The sequence below is a fragment of the Elephas maximus genome, chromosome 2 (assembly GCF_024166365.1).
Source record: "Elephas maximus indicus isolate mEleMax1 chromosome 2, mEleMax1 primary haplotype, whole genome shotgun sequence".
Taxonomy (NCBI): domain Eukaryota; kingdom Metazoa; phylum Chordata; class Mammalia; order Proboscidea; family Elephantidae; genus Elephas; species Elephas maximus.
This window is the reverse complement of record NC_064820.1, coordinates 201138095-201155209: the sequence shown is the minus strand read 5'-3', so window position 1 is coordinate 201155209 and position 17115 is coordinate 201138095. Positions and strand designations below refer to the sequence as shown.

Sequence of the window (17115 nt, the reverse complement as noted above, 5' to 3'; positions counted from 1 at the left end):
CACTCTGGGGTGAGCGGAGGACACAGACTAGACTAGAGGAGAGGCAGTCCCTCCCAGCTGCACTCTGAGAGGGTTTGGTGGGGTCACCACCTGCCATCAGAGTGCAGGATGGCTCCCTACAGACCATCCATGGCCAGGGAATGGATGCTGCCGGGCCACAGAGGTGAAAGACTCTGGATGTGCTACTGTTCTCCCAAGGGTCCTAGACACAGGCATGTCACGGCTAACTCAGTGCCTTGGTTCTTGGTCTCCAAAATGCTTTCAGCTACTGGAGTGGGAGTGTTGAGATGATGGCCTGAGAGAAGGGAGGCAAACATGTTTCCACCAAGTCTTGCTGCCTCCTTCCCAGACAGCCTCAGGCACACTACGGGGGACGTTGTTTTCCTCGGGCGTAATGTGAGGCCTCGGTTTTGGAGGGGGCCTTGCAGGGGCTACTTCTGGAGGGTGAGCTGTGGGGCACCCCAGGGAAACAGCAGTGTGGGGAACCAGGCCGGGTCTTTGATTTACAGCAGTAAGGATGGAAAGGACCTGAGAGACCTGCTAAGCTGAGCCGGGCAAGCTCAGAATGAGACCCTATTCAGGCTGCACAGAGCCCTCTGATGGCCATACCATCTGGATGGGTGGACTGAGGCTGGGCCAAGGGTAGTGCCTGTGGTCACAGGGCTCTCTGTCTTGCTCCCACCCCCAGCCTCCTCCCACCATATCGTGAACTGCTGAGAAGGAAGTGCAGACCTCGGGGCTGCAGGAAGGAACAGGTGCCACCCATTTTGGGAGATCCTGGGGTCATGGCCAGGCCAGGGCCAGAGTGAGGGTGGGGTCTCAAGTTTTCCCTGTGTCCCCCTCCTGCAGAAGGTGGGCTGTGATGGGGTGATTGGCTCCAGCAAGCAGGAGGACAAGTGCGGTGTGTGTGGAGGAGACAACAGCCACTGCAAAGTGATCAAGGGGACATTCACACGCTCGCCCAAGAAGCAAGGTGAGCCATGCCCCTCCACCTGGCACTGAGTACCTCCAGTGCCTGTGCACAGGATGGGCCTCTGTCGGCATGCAGGTTCATAACTGCTCTGGGTGAAGGTCTAGGAGAGGTGTGGAGGGAGACTCCTCAGTCAGGGACAACTACAGCCAGGCTCCTAGGTAGACAGGGAGCAGGGAGTAAGGCAGAAAATCCTGGGCTATAAGGTGCAGGGTTGGGTCTTAGATGTCTTTATTTGAGGGCTGGGGTCTGCACAGGATTCTTCCTCCCCAGCCCTCCAGAGCTGCCTGACCCGACCTGTCTCTATTGCTCGCTCCTTCTCTGGTTCTGCCCCTAGCTGGCTGTCAGCAGGACTCCTCTGAGCTGGTCAGCATAGCCTTCAGCCTCCAGGCCAGTAGAACTGTCCCATCTGAGCCACAGAACAGGGCTAGGGAAGCTGGAGTCTCTGCAGAGGTAGATTCTGGGAAAACAGCCCTCTGGTGAGCCTCATTCCTGACCCCAGCCTCTCCCTCACCTTCAGTCCCCTGGCTGAGGCTACAGTAGCCAACTGCACCCCTTTGGGCCTCCATCAGTCAGCCTCTGAAGTGGGGAAAAGCAACTTTGGTTCAAAGCCCATACCACGGAAGGCCCTTGAAATCAAGTGTTGGGGCTGCCACCTCCATGGCACCTTTAATCTACAGATTGAGGGGCTGAGGCCAGAAAGGCTGAGTAATTTGCTGAGGGTCTACCTCTTAGACATGAGCCTCTTAGATTCATGCTGCACTAGGATTCCCAGGCATCCTGCAGGAATCCCACCATGCTTTCTATGAGGCAGCTGAAGGGGTATCTGAGTTGTGATTCTGAAGCTGATCAAAAGAGGTAGGAGAGGATGCACTGCCTGCTGGGCTGTGGCCCCAGATGACACACAGTAGCTTCCTGCTGATCCCTCTCTGGTTGGTTTCTTCAAATCCCAGAAATACCAGGGCCTTGGGAGAGCCTTTGAGGAGCTGGACCCTCCTTACCTTGTCCGAATTCAAGTGGGACTCTTTCTTTCTCATTTGCCTTTGTCTTTCCAAATCCAAACAAAGCCTACATCAAGATGTTCGAGATCCCGGCAGGAGCCAGACACCTGCTCATCCAAGAGGTGGACACCACCAGCCATCATCTGGGTGAGTCTCGAAGGTCCAGCCCTTTCAGCTGATAATTAGGCCACCTCTACACCAGGACAGCTTGGCGTGTCCAAGACCTGGCTTTTCCAGGGGTGGGTAGAAGGCCCAGGGGTCAGCCCCACCTCTACCTTTCCCTGGCTTAGCGCATCTGGTGGGCCTTTCTAGGGTTATCACCCAATGGAGAGTCCAGGGGTTAAAATCAGAGGGCTACCCAAGCAGCAGCTGTGGAAGGACATGTGTTCAGGCCATGCCCCCGCCCCCCACCATTCATAGGACCGATGACTCCCTACCCCACAGGTCTCAAGCCCACCACCACCACGGGAAGACTCCACCCACAGGAAGCCCCCACCCATGGGAAGACCCCACCCATGGGAAGACAGGCAGGATCTGCAGGCAGCAGGGTCCTGGGCAGCCCTCCCTCTGCCTCCCAACCAGAGGGCGCCAAGTCCAGCCAGTTAATGGGCTCAGGCAGTATAGAAATATTTTCAGTTAGCTTGAATTTAACCTCAAGATATTCCACATAAAATATCAATGTCTGGCATCTCTTGAAAACTTGGATGTTCCAACAACTCTGGGTGCCCCTTCCCACCTGGTCACTCCTGCTACCAGGCCTCTACCAGGTCTATACTCGCCCAGGCTGCCCCGGGACCCCTCTCAGTGGCCTCACCCATCCGTACCCCTCACCCCTTGAAGGTATCCTGTCTCTACCTCCTGGGTGGGAATGAAGCTGAAGTCAGAGTGATGTGGGGCCACTGGGGAACCCTGAACAAGTCCCTCTCTCCAGTCTGGGCCCCCTCATCATCAGCAGTGTTGGAGGCTAGGACTGGGTCAGGGGCTCCCAAATGCCCTAATCCAACACCCCCTCCAATGCTTGGCAAATACATGACCCCTTTCTCATATTCAGTTTTCTTTCTCACTTATTTTAAGCAGAAACTTTAATTTATTCGCCTAAATGCAAAATAAGCACCACTTACTTAAATAGAAGGTAAACGTAAAAATCTATTCCTGAGAAAAGGACACTTCTACTCAGACACTGTTTCTGACTCAAGCCTCTGAGCCTGAGGCCTGTGCATTCTGCCAAAAAGGGAGTAAGTGTTACAGTTAAAGGTCCACTGGCACCAAACTGGAGCCCTGGTGGCTGTGGTTAAGAGCAATGGCTGCTAACCAAAAGGTCAGCAGTTCGAATCCACCAGCCTCTCCTTGAAAACCCTATGGGGTGTTCTACTGTGCCCTGTAGGGTCGCTGTGAGTCAGAATTGCATCGGCAGCAGTGGGTTTGGTTTGGTTGGCACCAAACTGAAACTTTCTCCATGATGTGGACAAAGGATCATGGGAGACATGTGAATAGAATGGCTTTCTCACTCTGTGACCCATGATTTCCGTGCTAGGTCTGGGCCCCTGAGAATCACATTGAGTCCTACCATGAGCCCATATTCCGTGCTGTAGGAACGTGTGGCTTCCTGACAAGCCAGGCTCTTGGTTTTGAGACATTCTCCTGGACATCCAGTGGCTGCATGGGTCCTCCTGATCTGGCCAGGCCTCTCCAACACGAGTAATGGGTAGAGACTGGGTGAGGCCACAACTACTGAAGGGATGGGGAGACCCGGTTTTTTCAGCTGGACCATCCTCACCTCCATGGCAGGAAGCCCCCTACTCTGCATGTGAGCTTCCCAGGGCTCTATGCCCTGGTGTCCAACACATGCCCTGCACCCCTTGGAGATGCCTCCCTGCCAGCTTGCCCAAGATGGCTGGTCACAGGTAGGGCAGCCATCGCTAATGCCCATGAGCACCCTTGCATAGGCCTGGATATCTGCTGAGCTGGGCTTCCAGTGCCCGGTGGGGGCAGATTCCAGAATAGGTGCTGTCTGTCCAAAAGGGCACAAATGCAGGGAGATCTAGGTCCAGTTGAGTGGCAGAGGGTGGGGCAGGGCTCCAGAAACTATTTGGGCTGTCAGTGGTATGGACAGGTCCCTGGCAAAGGGAAGCTGGGAGAGGTGAAGGCCTCTGCTCAGAATCCTCTGCGCTACAGTGGCACAAAGGTTAGGTCTTAGAAGTCTTTAAGACTGAGAAGTCTCCCCACCAGCCCAAACCAACATACCCTGGCTGGCCTACCCTTGAGAGCCTGAATCCTGTCCTTGGGTGACCATGGGGGGCGGGCCTCTTTTTGCCATTCTCAGCCGTCAAGAACCTGGAGACAGGCAAGTTCATTTTAAATGAAGAGAACAACTTGGATCCTAACTCCAAGTCCTTCATTGCCATGGGTGTGGAGTGGGAGTACCGAAATGAGGATGACCGGGAGACACTGCAGACCATGGGCCCCCTCCACGGCACCATCACTGTCCTGGTGAGCCCCTACTCATGCCTGTCTTCCACCCCCAGAGGCACCGGGCTACCCAGGCAGGGGTGAAAGTGGCCACTTAGGCAGGGAGGGGGAGGGGCTCTGAGAGACCCTGAGCCTCCCTGCACCCTCCAGGCCATACTTTAAGCAACCCCTCTAACCCTTTGAACCAAGGTCTCTAACTCCATGTCAGAGCAAGGAATGGATATGGGGTCATGAGTCTGAGCTCTGGACTCTACCACTGACCCCCAATGACCTCGGACAAACTCTGTCCTCTAATGGTTTTTGTCCCCCCATGAGAATGACATCCACAGCTTGTTCGTGTCTGCTATCACATTTAAACCCTGCAACACTGGGGAAGGGACAGGTGGGGCTCTGGAAGGGAGACAACTAGCCCAGATCACACTGGGTTTCATCCCCAGGCAGGACTGGACCCCAGATCTCTGAGCCTAAGAGATTGTGCTTATGGGGTTGTGGTAACACCCCTGGTTATGGGGAGTCAGGAGGGGGCTGGATTTTCTAATCACTTTTTAAAAATTAATTTTCATTGCCTAAGTACTATATTTTATTTTGTAAAAAACTAAAACACTACAGATAAGGCTAAAGTCTTCTTTAGCACTCCCACCCCCTAGGTAACTGGGTTTCCTCGCACCCAGACCTCTGAACTCCATATGTGAGCAGACAGCTGCACAGCAGGTGTGGCCTTGGGCCAGGTGTGCTTCCTGTACACTGGGCCACTCTGCTCACCTCATCGGCAACGACCTTTCTGCCCCTCAAAATGTCTTTGGTGACCTGCCTGTGCACTTGGCCCTGTGTGAGTGTGCGAGCCCCACTGAACACACCCTTAGGGTCCTATCGGGAGTGGGGGGCCCAGAGGGTGCCTGTGCCTCAGGGCAGAATTCTGAGCCAGAGAGGGAGACAAGAAGGCAGCTGGTGGAACTTCCTTTTGCCTACAAGCAGACAGGTAGCAGACTTTCTTATCCTTCACCAACAACGGTCATTAGGAAGCTTAGGAAAGTGGAGGCAGGTTGTGAGAGCTGTCACCAGTTCAACTGGGAGGGGGACCTCGGGCTGGGCTTTCTGAATGGCTCTAAACTGGCCACCAAAGCGGCATGGAGAGTGGGGCTGACATTCACACCATCTCGGGATGGGCTCAGGTCATCCCGCAGGGAGACAGCCGGATCTCACTGACCTACAAATACATGATCCACGAGGACTCGCTCAATGTCGATGACAACAACGTCCTGGAAGAGGACTCCATGAACTACGAGTGGGCGCTGAAGAAGTGGTCCCCCTGCTCCAAGCCCTGTGGCGGAGGTTAGGGCTCCTGGTGTTGGGGTCCCTGGGTTGGGGGGCCTGAGGGTGACCAGAAAGAGGTGGGGTGTGCCCTGTGGTGAGCCCTCATGAGCAGGAGCACAGAGTGGGGCTGCTGTGGGGTGATGCTGGGACAGGGAAACGAGCAGCCTGGTGGGGTCCTGGGGGGCCAGAGGGCTGGTGATCAAGGAGCTTCCTGAGCAGACAGATGGCCCCACTGACTGTGGCCAAGGCTGGTGAGTCCGAGTCTGTGCAGGGTGTGAGAAGATACCCTTGCCTATGTGAACAGGGCCCAACCTGGCCTGGGAGAGGTAGTGGGTGGGCAGGAGGGGCAAGTGCTTGGGGCATGATGCCAAAGGTAGCAAGAAGGGTATGGGGGCACTGAGGATGCCAGCATGGTGGGGCCTGCACAGTGTGTGGGAAGGGACTGCTTGGCTGAGGTCAGGGTGGGGGGACTTCATGGATGATACCAAACACTGGGAAGGCAGGGGCACTGTGAGCCTCAGGCAGTGCTGGGAACAAGTGGAGGGGCCAGGGCTGGAGGGGTCCCTCTCTGCTAGTTCAGAAAGACTTCTCCAGCATTCTTGGGGCAGGGCTGGTGCAGAGGGGTCCTAACTGCCCTAGACTTCAACAAGTTCATGGCTGGGTGGGACATACAGGTGGATCGGAAGTTCTGATAGGTCAGTGTGACCCCTGCTCCTGGAGGTGGATGAGCGAAAGATGAGAGGAGACAGCTTAGTGTGGGGAATGGGGCAGAGGGCAGGACAAGCTCCTTCACATGCTACTCTGGCTGCCACACCTAGGGGGCACAGAGGAATTTACCAAAGGGAGCCCATTCCCCACCTAGGTGATGGAGGCTCCTCTTCTGGTGTTCCATTCCACTGTGCCTCCAGCCCCAGCCCTCCCCGCACACCACTTTTACTCCTCCACCAGCACATCCTATGGCCTCTCCTCCTGTACATCTCCTGGACCCATTAGCTATTCCCATCCTCCTGGCTGGCATCCTGGCCCTGGCACCATCACTGTCCTCTGTTGCCAGGATTGTTGCAAAAAAAAAAACCCAGCTGGCCCTGTGAGTCCCCTTCCTCCCACAAGAGTAGTCTTTTAAGGGAGCAAAGCAGACCTTATCCCCTCCTGGTATCAAAGTTTTCACTGGCTTCCACCGTATTGGGAATTTAAAAAAAAAACAAAAAACTGTAATTCTCTTTGTGGCCTCTGAGGCCCTAGTGACTTGCTCACTTTTCAAGCCCCATTCAGTGTCCTACCCCTAACTCCCCAGACTCTGACCATCTGACTGAGGTGCCTTTCCTGGATGCTCCAGGCTGCCCCCTCAGGGCCTTTGTTGTGGCTGTGTCCTCCCCCCATGATCCCTTCTGCTGTGTTTCTACTAACTCAGCACCACCTGTCTTTCCTTTCCTAGGGCCCTCAAGACTCCTTAGACAGGGCCAGCCTGCCGGTTATAGTCTGTGTCTGACTCATTAGAGCAGGCTTCCTCCACCAGCGCACTGTTGACATTTGGGGCTAGATAACTCTTTGTTGTGGGGGGCTGTCCTGTGCACTGTAGGATGTTTAACAACATCTGTGGCCTGTTATGCAACCTCTACTGTTGACAACCAAAAATGTCCCAGGTGTTATCAAATGTTCTTTGAAGGGCAAACCACCCTCAGTGGAGAACCACTGCTGTAGACTATGGGAGAAGGTGCTTTGTGGGCCTTGTCCACCAGTGTTCACCCAGCTCCTGGCCCACCCAAGTCCTCTATGCATGTTAGCTTAAGGTACAGTACATAACAAAGAGATGGGAGAGGAAATGAAGCCTCCTGCCCTGCCCAGGAAGCCAGCAAAGGGAAAGAAGTTAGCCCCCCCATGCCCACACTCACGCTCTCAGCCTCAGGTGGGATGCTCCACTGACCTTCCATATCACCTTTAGGGCTGGGAGGGAAGCAGGCTTGAGGGATGGGGAGGGGTAACCAGCCCCTCCACACCCAGTTCAGGTGACCCAGTTGAGCTGCCACGTTCTCTGTCTTCAGGATCACAGTTCACCAAGTATGGCTGCCGCCGGAGGCTGGACCACAAGATGGTGCACCGTGACTTCTGCGATACTGTGGCGAAGCCCAAAGCCATCCGCCGTGCCTGCAACCCACAGGAGTGCTCTCAGCCTGTGTGAGTGCTGGGCCTCCCCCACCTGCCTGGGTCCTATTAGAGGCCACTAGAGGCTCCTGTGGAAGGAGGTGCAGCATCTAGCACCCCTGAGCAGCTCTGGGCTGGGCACCTTGAGGCATTTGAGGGGCTCTTTCTCTCACCATGCTTCACAGAGTCGAAGAGCCTGTAAGGAGTGTCTCAGTTCAGCCCTGCCAACTGCCAAGTGGGGATGTGCATCTTAGAAATGACAACAGATGGCAGTGCTCAGGGGGAACCTGAGGCTCAGAGGGCACAGGAAGAACTTGCTCACCATCTTGTGTCAGGTGTTTCCTAAGCAGCTCAGGAGGCGACTTCGGTTGGACCTTCAGCCCAGGGCTCAGCAGGCAGGGCTGCATTTCTGAGTCCAGGTTCCTCTCACAGGGCTGAGGGGCGAAGACGGTTGGTAAAGAGGCAGGTGGGGCTCTGGGGGCTGGGGAGCTGAGGGCATCCGCACTCTGTCTGGGAGGGTTTGTGACATCAGCAAAAGGCTGGCATGAGGCCCATCCAGCTCTTCAGGCCTGGAACCTCCGTGGCCACCTGCTCCACTAGGGTCTCCCAGGGTAGACACACAGGGATTCATCACCCACAGGACCTGGGACAACTGGGCCCTAGTGTCCCCTCTGTTTAGGGGCAAAGGCTACTTGACACTTTCTAAGAACTAGGAGATGTACATCTTTTGGGGAACAGGCTGCCTTGTCTCTATGGCTCTAGAGCACAGCCTGGCTGGCCCCTGGGGGCCACAGAGGGCTGACCATGCTGCTCTGCCCTGGCAGGTGGGTGACAGGTGAGTGGGAGCCATGCAGCCAGAGCTGTGGGCGGACGGGCATGCAGGCTCGCTCGGTGCGCTGCATCCAGCCCTTGCATGACAACACTAACCGCTCTGTGCACACCAAGCACTGCAACGACGCACGGCCGGAGGGCCGCCGGGCCTGCAACCGCGAGCTCTGTCCTGGCCACTGGCGGGCCGGGCCCTGGTCCCAGGTAAGCAGGCCCCTGACCCCAGACCCCCATAAAAGTTTGGGTGGGACTGAGGTGGCCAGTACATTCACTTTGACATGGGGGCTTGGCCGTAGCTGCTCCCGTGGGCCACATCCCTTTGCTCAGGGCACCAGAGGGTGATCAGTGCTCTTTCAAGAATCCTGGTGAAATGTGGTCTCAGTTCCAGCAGACACTGTCTTCACTCCACGGGTCAGAGACTCTTGTGTGCACCCCAGGAAACTGAGGGCAGCCTGGGCTGCAAGGCATGATGGGATGCTCAGGACCACGGTGTGCTAGGGGAGTCCTGGGATCTGCATCTCAGAGGCTGGAGGTGCAGCCTAGAAGGCCAGTCCAGCTTGCAAGAGGAGAGATGAGCAAGGGAGTAACTCCTAACTGGCTGACTCTGCCCACCCACAGTGTTCAGTGACCTGTGGAAACGGCACCCAGGAGCGGCCAGTCCTCTGCCGAACCTCGGATGACAGCTTTGGCATCTGCCGGGAGGAGCGGCCAGAGACAGCTCGGATCTGCAGGCTTGGCCCTTGTCCCCGTAAGCGCTCTGCTGCCCTGGGCCCCAGGCACACAGCTGATCCAGGACGAGATAATGCTAGGGACTGGTTCAGGCACATGCAGCTCTGCCACTCAACTGGACAGACTGGGCATCCGAGACCTTGAAGGAGAAGCCATGCAGCCCTGGGGCCAGGACTAGGGCTGGGGCCTTTGGAGGGTGGAGGCCAGAACCTTTTCCTGGTGGGAAATGGAAGGAGTTGACATTTCTGTGCGCAGTCTCAGGGCTAGTGAAGGCAGTGGAGATGGCGCTGACTCAGCCTGGTCCTGCCTTCCTGACACCTGCTGAGTGGGACTCAGCTGACTAGGGGATACCCTGTGAGTAGGACAGCCAGACCCCTAGCAAAGCGCTGCCTCACTTCCTTTGGTTCCTGCAGCAGCTCAAGATGGAGCTCCCACCACCATTCCCTTCCACAGTGGAAGAAGCTGGGTGTGGGGTGGGGTCAGGTCCCTGCCCCACAACTGAGAGGGTAGATCCAGGATTCACGCTAGCCCGCTTGGCTCCAGGGGCCTCAAGAATCCCACCGTGCTGCCCTGTCCGAGTCTACGGGGGGGGGGGGGGGCAGTTAGGGTGTTGCTTAGAGCTGGGATCACCAGGCTGAGAGGGTGGGGAGCAGGACGGGTGGAGAGAGGCTTCGGGGGGAAGTGAGAGATGTGGTGTAGCTGAACCCCAGGGTACAATGGGGGGAGGAGGCAGGAGATAGCTCTAAGAGCCTGGACACCATGCTGAGGAGCTGGGTGGGGTCTATCCTGTGGCCCCATCCCAGGGCTCCGGGAGTTGTTGGGCAGCTCGGTGTGGGTGGGGAGGCCGGGCCTTGTGCCCCAGCGCCTGTAGTCCTGTTCTCTTCCCTCCAGGAAACATCTCTGACCCTTCCAAGAAAAACTACGTGGTTCAGTGGCTATCCCGCGCAGATCCCGATGTGCCCATTGCCAAGACATCGTCAAGTAACCGGCCCGTTTATAACTCTGCCTCTGCCCTCCTCTCGTGCATGCCCTGCGCCCTGTGGAGCTTGCCTTGGGCTACTCTCCTCTCTTTCTATGGAAAATTCCCCTGACTTTTTCTGAGTTCTTTCTCGGGTGAATTTTTTTCCTCCCGGGCCTCAGTGCTCGGCTGTTTCCTTCCGAGCTTGCGCCTGACGGCAGGGCCGGCTCCTCGCCAAGGCGGGGCCTAGGGACACCGGCCTCTCTTGAGGGGCTGGGACCCGGGCGGCGATGGCTTGTAAAGGGGCAAAGATCTGTTGTGGTGCTGGAGGTGCCCGAGGCCGGCGTGTGAACGTGACCCCTTCGCGATGGTGACCGCCTTGTGGGACTACGTCCCTCCAGGCTGAACCTGCAGTTCGGAAGTACAGGGGAAGCCGCCCCTCTCCCCTTTCAAACGGCGACCTGTCGAGGCGAGGCCAGAGGGGGTCTCGGGGTGTACAGTTGTGCGTTGAAGTGCCAGGTGACCTCGCCCCCAGTTTCTGACGGTGTGTCGGGGGCTTTCCTGCGCTGTTGCCGCCATCGTCGCCGCCGTCGCCGCCGCTGCTGCTGCTGCTGACTCAATGCTGTGTTTCCTTCTGATTCGTTAAACTGTGGCCTGCTTCCGTCTGGCCTTGCATCCACTTACACAGCCCCCTGACCCCGGTTCCCTGTCTTCTCAGGGGTTCAGGTCAAATGGAGGAGGCAGAGGGACATGTGCCTCCAGTGGGACACCGGAGACACGCCACAACTTCCACTCTGTGTCCATTAGCCCCAATGGCCTTTCCTCGTCGTGCGCACATTGACCCCATCCCTAGGGTTGCAAGAACGGGAGAGCGAGTGAGAGCTTGTCTCATGTGGATGTGGCTTACCTACCAGTGTGAACAACTCAGAATTACCTCAATTTTTATTGCTTTTTTGCTTAGAAAAACTATGTAGAAAATGCCTTAAAGTTGAAAGGTAACAGGATTGGCTACTCGCTCCCGAATCAGAGGGGGAGCTTGAAGCGAGCAGCACAAGATCCAGGTAGGAGGAAGGCAGCGAAGGTCTAGGGAATGGTCCCATTCATCTGCCTTTTTAGGACAAAGTTTCCAAGTCCACATGGTCTTGCTCCTTCCGCTGAGCGGAGCCTTAGGCTCGCTCACTAAGCCCGTCTGGGAGAAAGCCCAGGCGGCCCAGGGCCAATCGGCGCTGACTGTTGTGTGGAGCTCCTGAGGCTCTGATGGCGCTGCCTTACGCAGGAAGGGTGACACACCTGGGCCCTTAGCTGTAACCAATGTAGCACCTCCGACCTGCCATTCTGTCAGCCCCACACAACCCCCACAGTAAATATGGCATCCCTGCTGGACCTCGTGCTGCGCCAGCCTCATCCCTCCCCCCACCCCACGGCACTAATTACTGTTATGTAAATACTCGGTGTGTAACAATATACTAATCCTCACGACTGTTAATTTCCAACGTGGACCAGGCCATGTGAGGGACTTGCAGGACTCCGGGAAGGTGCAATCCAGTCCTGGGCATTGTGCTGTCTATATGCACTTTGATTTTTCAGGGATATTTTATTAGTGTTTTGTATGTACTTGATGACGTATTATATAGTTTCCATTGTCGTTGCTTTTTTTTTTTAACAAGACAACCGTTCGTGTGTGCCAAAGTGATTGTGAAAATGACTTTTTTTCTTACTAATGGTTGAAAGACTTCCTGTCATGCATCCCACAAATAAACTCAATAAAAATTCAGTAAAACTGGGTGTTTGGGTCTGGCAAGATAATGGCTGAGTCTCTCCACCTCATGGCCCATCACACTGCAGAGTCTTGGGGTTTAAGTCTGGAGCACTAGGGACTGTGTTTCTGATTCAAAAGACTTTATTACCCCCTTTGCCCGCCACTAGTTCTTTAGGGGCCCTCCCACACTAAGGCATATTCCCGGCTACCCTCCAGGCATTTCTAAAAAATAAACTTTATTTCTCAGACCAGTTTTAGGTTTACAGAAAAATTGTGCAGAAAGTAGGAAGAGTTCCCATATACCCCCTCTGCCATGGCACACAGTTTTTCCTTTTGCTAACTTCTTGCATGCCTTTGGTCCATTTGTTACAACTGATGAACCAACGCTGATACATTGACTAAAGTCTAGCATTTATGTTAGGGTTCACTCTCTGGGTAATGTAGTACCCTGGGTTTTGACAAACGCATAATGCCATTGCTCCACCGTTACAGTATCATTCAGAATAGCTTCACTGCCCTAAAAATGCCCTGTGCTCCACCTGTTCATCCATTCCTCCTACCCTTGAGCCCCGGGCAACCAGTATCGCTATAGTTTTGCCTTTCCAGGATGTCACACAGTTGAAATCATACAGTAGGCACCTTTTTTAGACTGGCTTTTCTACTGAGCAATATGCCTTGAGGTTCCTCCCTGTATTGCAGCTTGATAGCTCATTTTTTTTGATCACTGAAATAATATTAAATTGTATGGAGATACAACAGTTGGAACATTTTTCAAAATGTAACAGCAACCTGTGAAGACATTGCACCATGATTTGGCATTTTGAATCATTAGTGCTAAATGAGCACCTGGCCAGATTAATTCTCCTCGAGGTTCTCTCCTCCTAGGTGGGTGCCTCCCAGGAAAATAGTCCAGGATGGGTTTCTCTTGTCTCTGGGGTCAGAGCCAGTGGAAACAGTTCTGCTCCAGGACACTGTGCCCTAAGCCACCACCAGACCATTGCCCTGGCACTGTTCTCAGCCTTGGGCTACCTGTTCAGGAAGAGAGAAGTGCCCGCCTGTCCCAGGTGAGGGCTGCACCAACCCCAGGAGAGTCTGGGTGGAGAGAAGGACAAGGCAGCGGTGAACCCCAGAGCCTGGCCTGCCACATTTATGTGTTTGTATGTAGCCAGGCCTGCTGTGTCCCTGGCGTCTACCCTCAGAAGCCACGGGACCTGTGTGTCCAATCACCTCGCTGACAATGACTAGAGTGGCCCATGTCCAACAGGGCCCTCCTGACTTGGGACTTGTGTGGGTCCTGCCAGTGGGACCCTCTCTTCTTCCTTTTCTGTAGCACTGAGAAGGGATGCTGTGCAGGGAGGAGTAAGAAAGCAATGGAGACCATTAAAAAGCACTACACATAGTGACCAGAGCGAGGGAGATGGCTTGGCGCCTGGGGCCAGTGCTCAGGGCCAGCCTCTGGGGTCACAGTAGCCTTGGCTGAGTGCAACCCACCCAGCCCTCTGGCCCCTAAAAGAAATCACAGCTTCAGAGGGACAAGGAGAAGCAAAAGAACATGTGTCTGGCAGCGCTTCGTTCTACCCGGCATGCCTTCTGGAATATATCAGTAGTGAGTCCCCTCTAAAGGTACTCCCAGGCTGGAGCTGGAGACAGACTACTGCCACCCCAGGACATTACAGGCCAGGGGGCATTACAGCCATGGGGCATTACAGCCATGGGACCTTACAGCCCAGGAGACGTTACCGCCAGGGAACGTTACAGCTAGTGGATGTTAGAACCAGGGGACTTTACAGCCAGGGAATGTTAGCAGGCAGGGGATGTTACAACCTAGGGGACATCCAAGGTGCCATAGAGGGCTATACAAGGATGTTAAGTCTGATTGCCATCCACTTTGTTACCTTGTTGCATGACCTTTACCTGTTAACCCATTGCTGTCAAGTCGGTTTTGACTTATAACGATCCTATAGGACACAGTAGAACTGCCCCATAGGTTTTCCAAGGAGCACCTGGTGGATTCCAACTGACCTTTTGGTTAGCAGCCATAGCTCCTAACCACTATGCCACCAGGTTTTCCACATGACCTTTAGAAGGGCGAAATGAGTGCATGAGCCAGCATCCCTTTATTGAGAAAAGAGAAGGAAGGATTCTCCACCTCAGTGTTTTCCCAAGTGTAAGGTCTGCATGGCTTTAAGTACCACTGAGTCACCCCTCCCTAATGCTCCTCATCCTTTATCATGACTGCAAGGGGAAAGCCCTACTTAGTGCTGATGCTAGCTTTGGCTTCTCCCTAACACTTGTTCATTTCTCTCAAATGCAGCGCTTTGCAGGCAGGAGTATCTACTTGGAATTTGATGAACTAAAATGCAATTTAAAAGTTGTATTAAAATGCCTTGAAACTTTATATTCATTTTTAGGGTTACCTTTAATTACCTCGGAAACCCTGGTGGTATAGTGGTTAAGTGCTAAGGCTGCTAATCAAAGGGTTGGCAGTTCAAATCCGCCAGGCGCTCCTTGGAAATTCTATGGGGCAGTTCTACTCTGTTCTGTAGGGTCACTATGAGTCGGAACGGACTCGATGGCACTGGGTTTGGTTTTTTTGTTTTTAATTACCTCATTAGTTCTCCATGAGTAATAGTAATATAAAATCTTCTTCTAAAATAATTTTTAAGCTAAAATGGGAGTTAATTAAAACTATTAAGCAAATAATAAACCAAAAAAACCCAAACCTGTTGCCGTCAAGTTGATTCTGACTCATAGCGACTCTATAGGACAGAGTAGAGCTGCCCCATAGAGTTTCCAAGGAGCACTTGGTGGATTCGAACTGCTGACCTTGTGGTTAGCAGCCATAGCTCTTAACCACTACACCATCAGGGTTTCCAAACAAATAATATACCAGTTTAAAAAAAAAAAAAACTAGTTGCCATCAATTCAATTCCGATTCATGTTTATCCCATGTATGTCAGAGTACAACTGTACTCCATAGGGTTTTCAACGGCTGATTTTTCAGAAGCAGATCACCAGGCCTATCTTCTGAGGCGCCTCTGGGTAGACTCAAATCTCCAGCCTTTTGGTTAGCAGCCGAGTACATTAACTGTTTGCACCACCAGGGGACTCCCAAGCAAATAACACAGGTGGTATTCAAATGTAGCCAAGATCTTGAGAGTGGCCCCCAAGTGACTTAAATTTATGAAAATTTCCTCTCAATGTTTTATTGTCATTCACTGGAAGACAACGGGTCTTTGTGGTTAATCACTGCTGGAAATGGCTGAAAATCAAGTGTTATAAAGTGGAAATTGTTATCTTTGGTAGACAACCTTTGATGCTAAGTGGCTCAGGCCCTATCATTCAACCCTTTGCTGGCATAATTTGCATCTCTCTCATCTTGGAAAGCACTCTGATCAGTGATATTACTTAAAAATATACAAACAATTGGCATACTTGTGAGATTTCTTTATGGTCGGTGTGAGTGGTTGATAATGAGTAATTTGGAATGTTTCTAGGCTAATATTAGCATAACCAAGCTCTTGAACAGTGGCTTTCTCAATTATTTATTCATTTGTTGACTTACTTTCATCTTTAACAACTTAAAGCAAGAAAGCCCACTGTTCAAAGTTAACCAGACACAGAAACCTAACATGTAATCAGGTTGAGGGCAGCTCCCATGGAAAGGAACCCATCTGTCTGGGGCTGCATCCTGCCTGCCTCTGGTAGGGTAGACCTAGGGCTCCTTGTTCACTGGGCACTTTCCTTGTGTTGTCAGATAAAAAACAAATTGAGACTGAAAGAAGGAGAGGGTCCTATTGTAATAGGAGAACGGTCTGACCATTGGATCAGCAAGGATCTCAGGAGTCAGGGGAAAAGGTTTTTTCTTTGATAGAGACAGAAATAAACAAGGCTAGAAAAAAAGCCAGGTGTGGAGAACTGGGATGATTTAAGCTGAGGGCAACCTATTGTCCAGGAGGGACCCTTAAGGTGGGACTGCATGTTGGCTTATTGTCCCTGGGTGGTACAAACACTTAATGCCCTCAACTGCTAACTGAAAAGTTGGAGGCTCGAGTTCACCCAGAGGTGCCCAAAGAAAGGCCTGGTGATCTAATTCTGAAAAATCAGGCATTGCAAACCCTATGGAGCACAGTTCTACTCTGACACACATGGGGGAGTCATCATCAATCAGGATCGACTCTACGACAGCTGGTTACTGGTTATGTGTTGGCTCAGGCTGAGAGGAAGCCAAAGTTCAGGGACTTACAGGAAGGAGAGAAGCTTCACCATAGCTTGGTTAACAAGAATTTTGTCTCTGATTGATCAGTAAAAAAAAACCCAAAGCCGTCGAGTCGATTCCGACTCATAGCGACCCTATAGGACAGAGTAGAACTGCCCCATAGAGTTTCCAAGGAGCGCCTGGCAGATTCGAACTGCTGACCTCTTGGTTAGCAGCCATAGCACTTAACCACTACGCCACCAAGGTTTCCTTGATCAGTGGGAACATTTAATTCAGTTACTCATTTATGAGGCAAAGAATAGGAATTTGGAGCATCTGTGTCTGGCCTTGTCATAGGTAAGCCAGGGGCATTTGTGAGTCTTATCTAAGTTGTATAGGGGCTGGTGGTGGCAAAGTTCAGATGTTTTAGAGTCAAGCATTGTCATCAGCCCAATCCCAGGAAGTATAAGAGGAGCACTTTCTGCCTTTTTTTAATACTTGGCCAAACTTGGGGACCAGCAGAGTTCAGGAGCCTGTAGGGAGGAGAAAAGCCTGACTACAGTTTGGTCAAGACAAAGCAGAGAGTGAGAAATGGAAATTGAAAACATTTGGTCAGTGCTAAGCTCTGATCCGGGCACTGGGAACACGGCCATGCACTTGACCAGGGGTCAGCAAATGCCTTCCATAAAGAGCCAGATATTAAAGGCTTTGAGAGTCATGCAGACTCTGTCACAGCCTTTTTTGCAG

The 17115-nt window shown here is 53.1% G+C and overlaps 1 protein-coding gene across 2 annotated transcripts in view; it reads left to right on the top strand.

Moving 5' to 3' along the window:
- The window catches only part of ADAMTS2 (ADAM metallopeptidase with thrombospondin type 1 motif 2), a 312393-nt gene that overhangs the window by 282768 nt on the left and 12510 nt on the right, over positions 1-17115 (top strand). For both annotated transcript variants that reach the window (XM_049874524.1, XM_049874525.1), the window contains 8 exons: positions 850-973; positions 2038-2118; positions 4295-4461; positions 5613-5772; positions 7797-7929; positions 8721-8928; positions 9343-9472; positions 10345-10434. In XM_049874524.1, the coding sequence (XP_049730481.1) occupies positions 850-973; positions 2038-2118; positions 4295-4461; positions 5613-5772; positions 7797-7929; positions 8721-8928; positions 9343-9472; positions 10345-10434 (1093 nt within the window). The remainder of the gene's footprint in view (positions 1-849; positions 974-2037; positions 2119-4294; positions 4462-5612; positions 5773-7796; positions 7930-8720; positions 8929-9342; positions 9473-10344; positions 10435-17115) is intronic.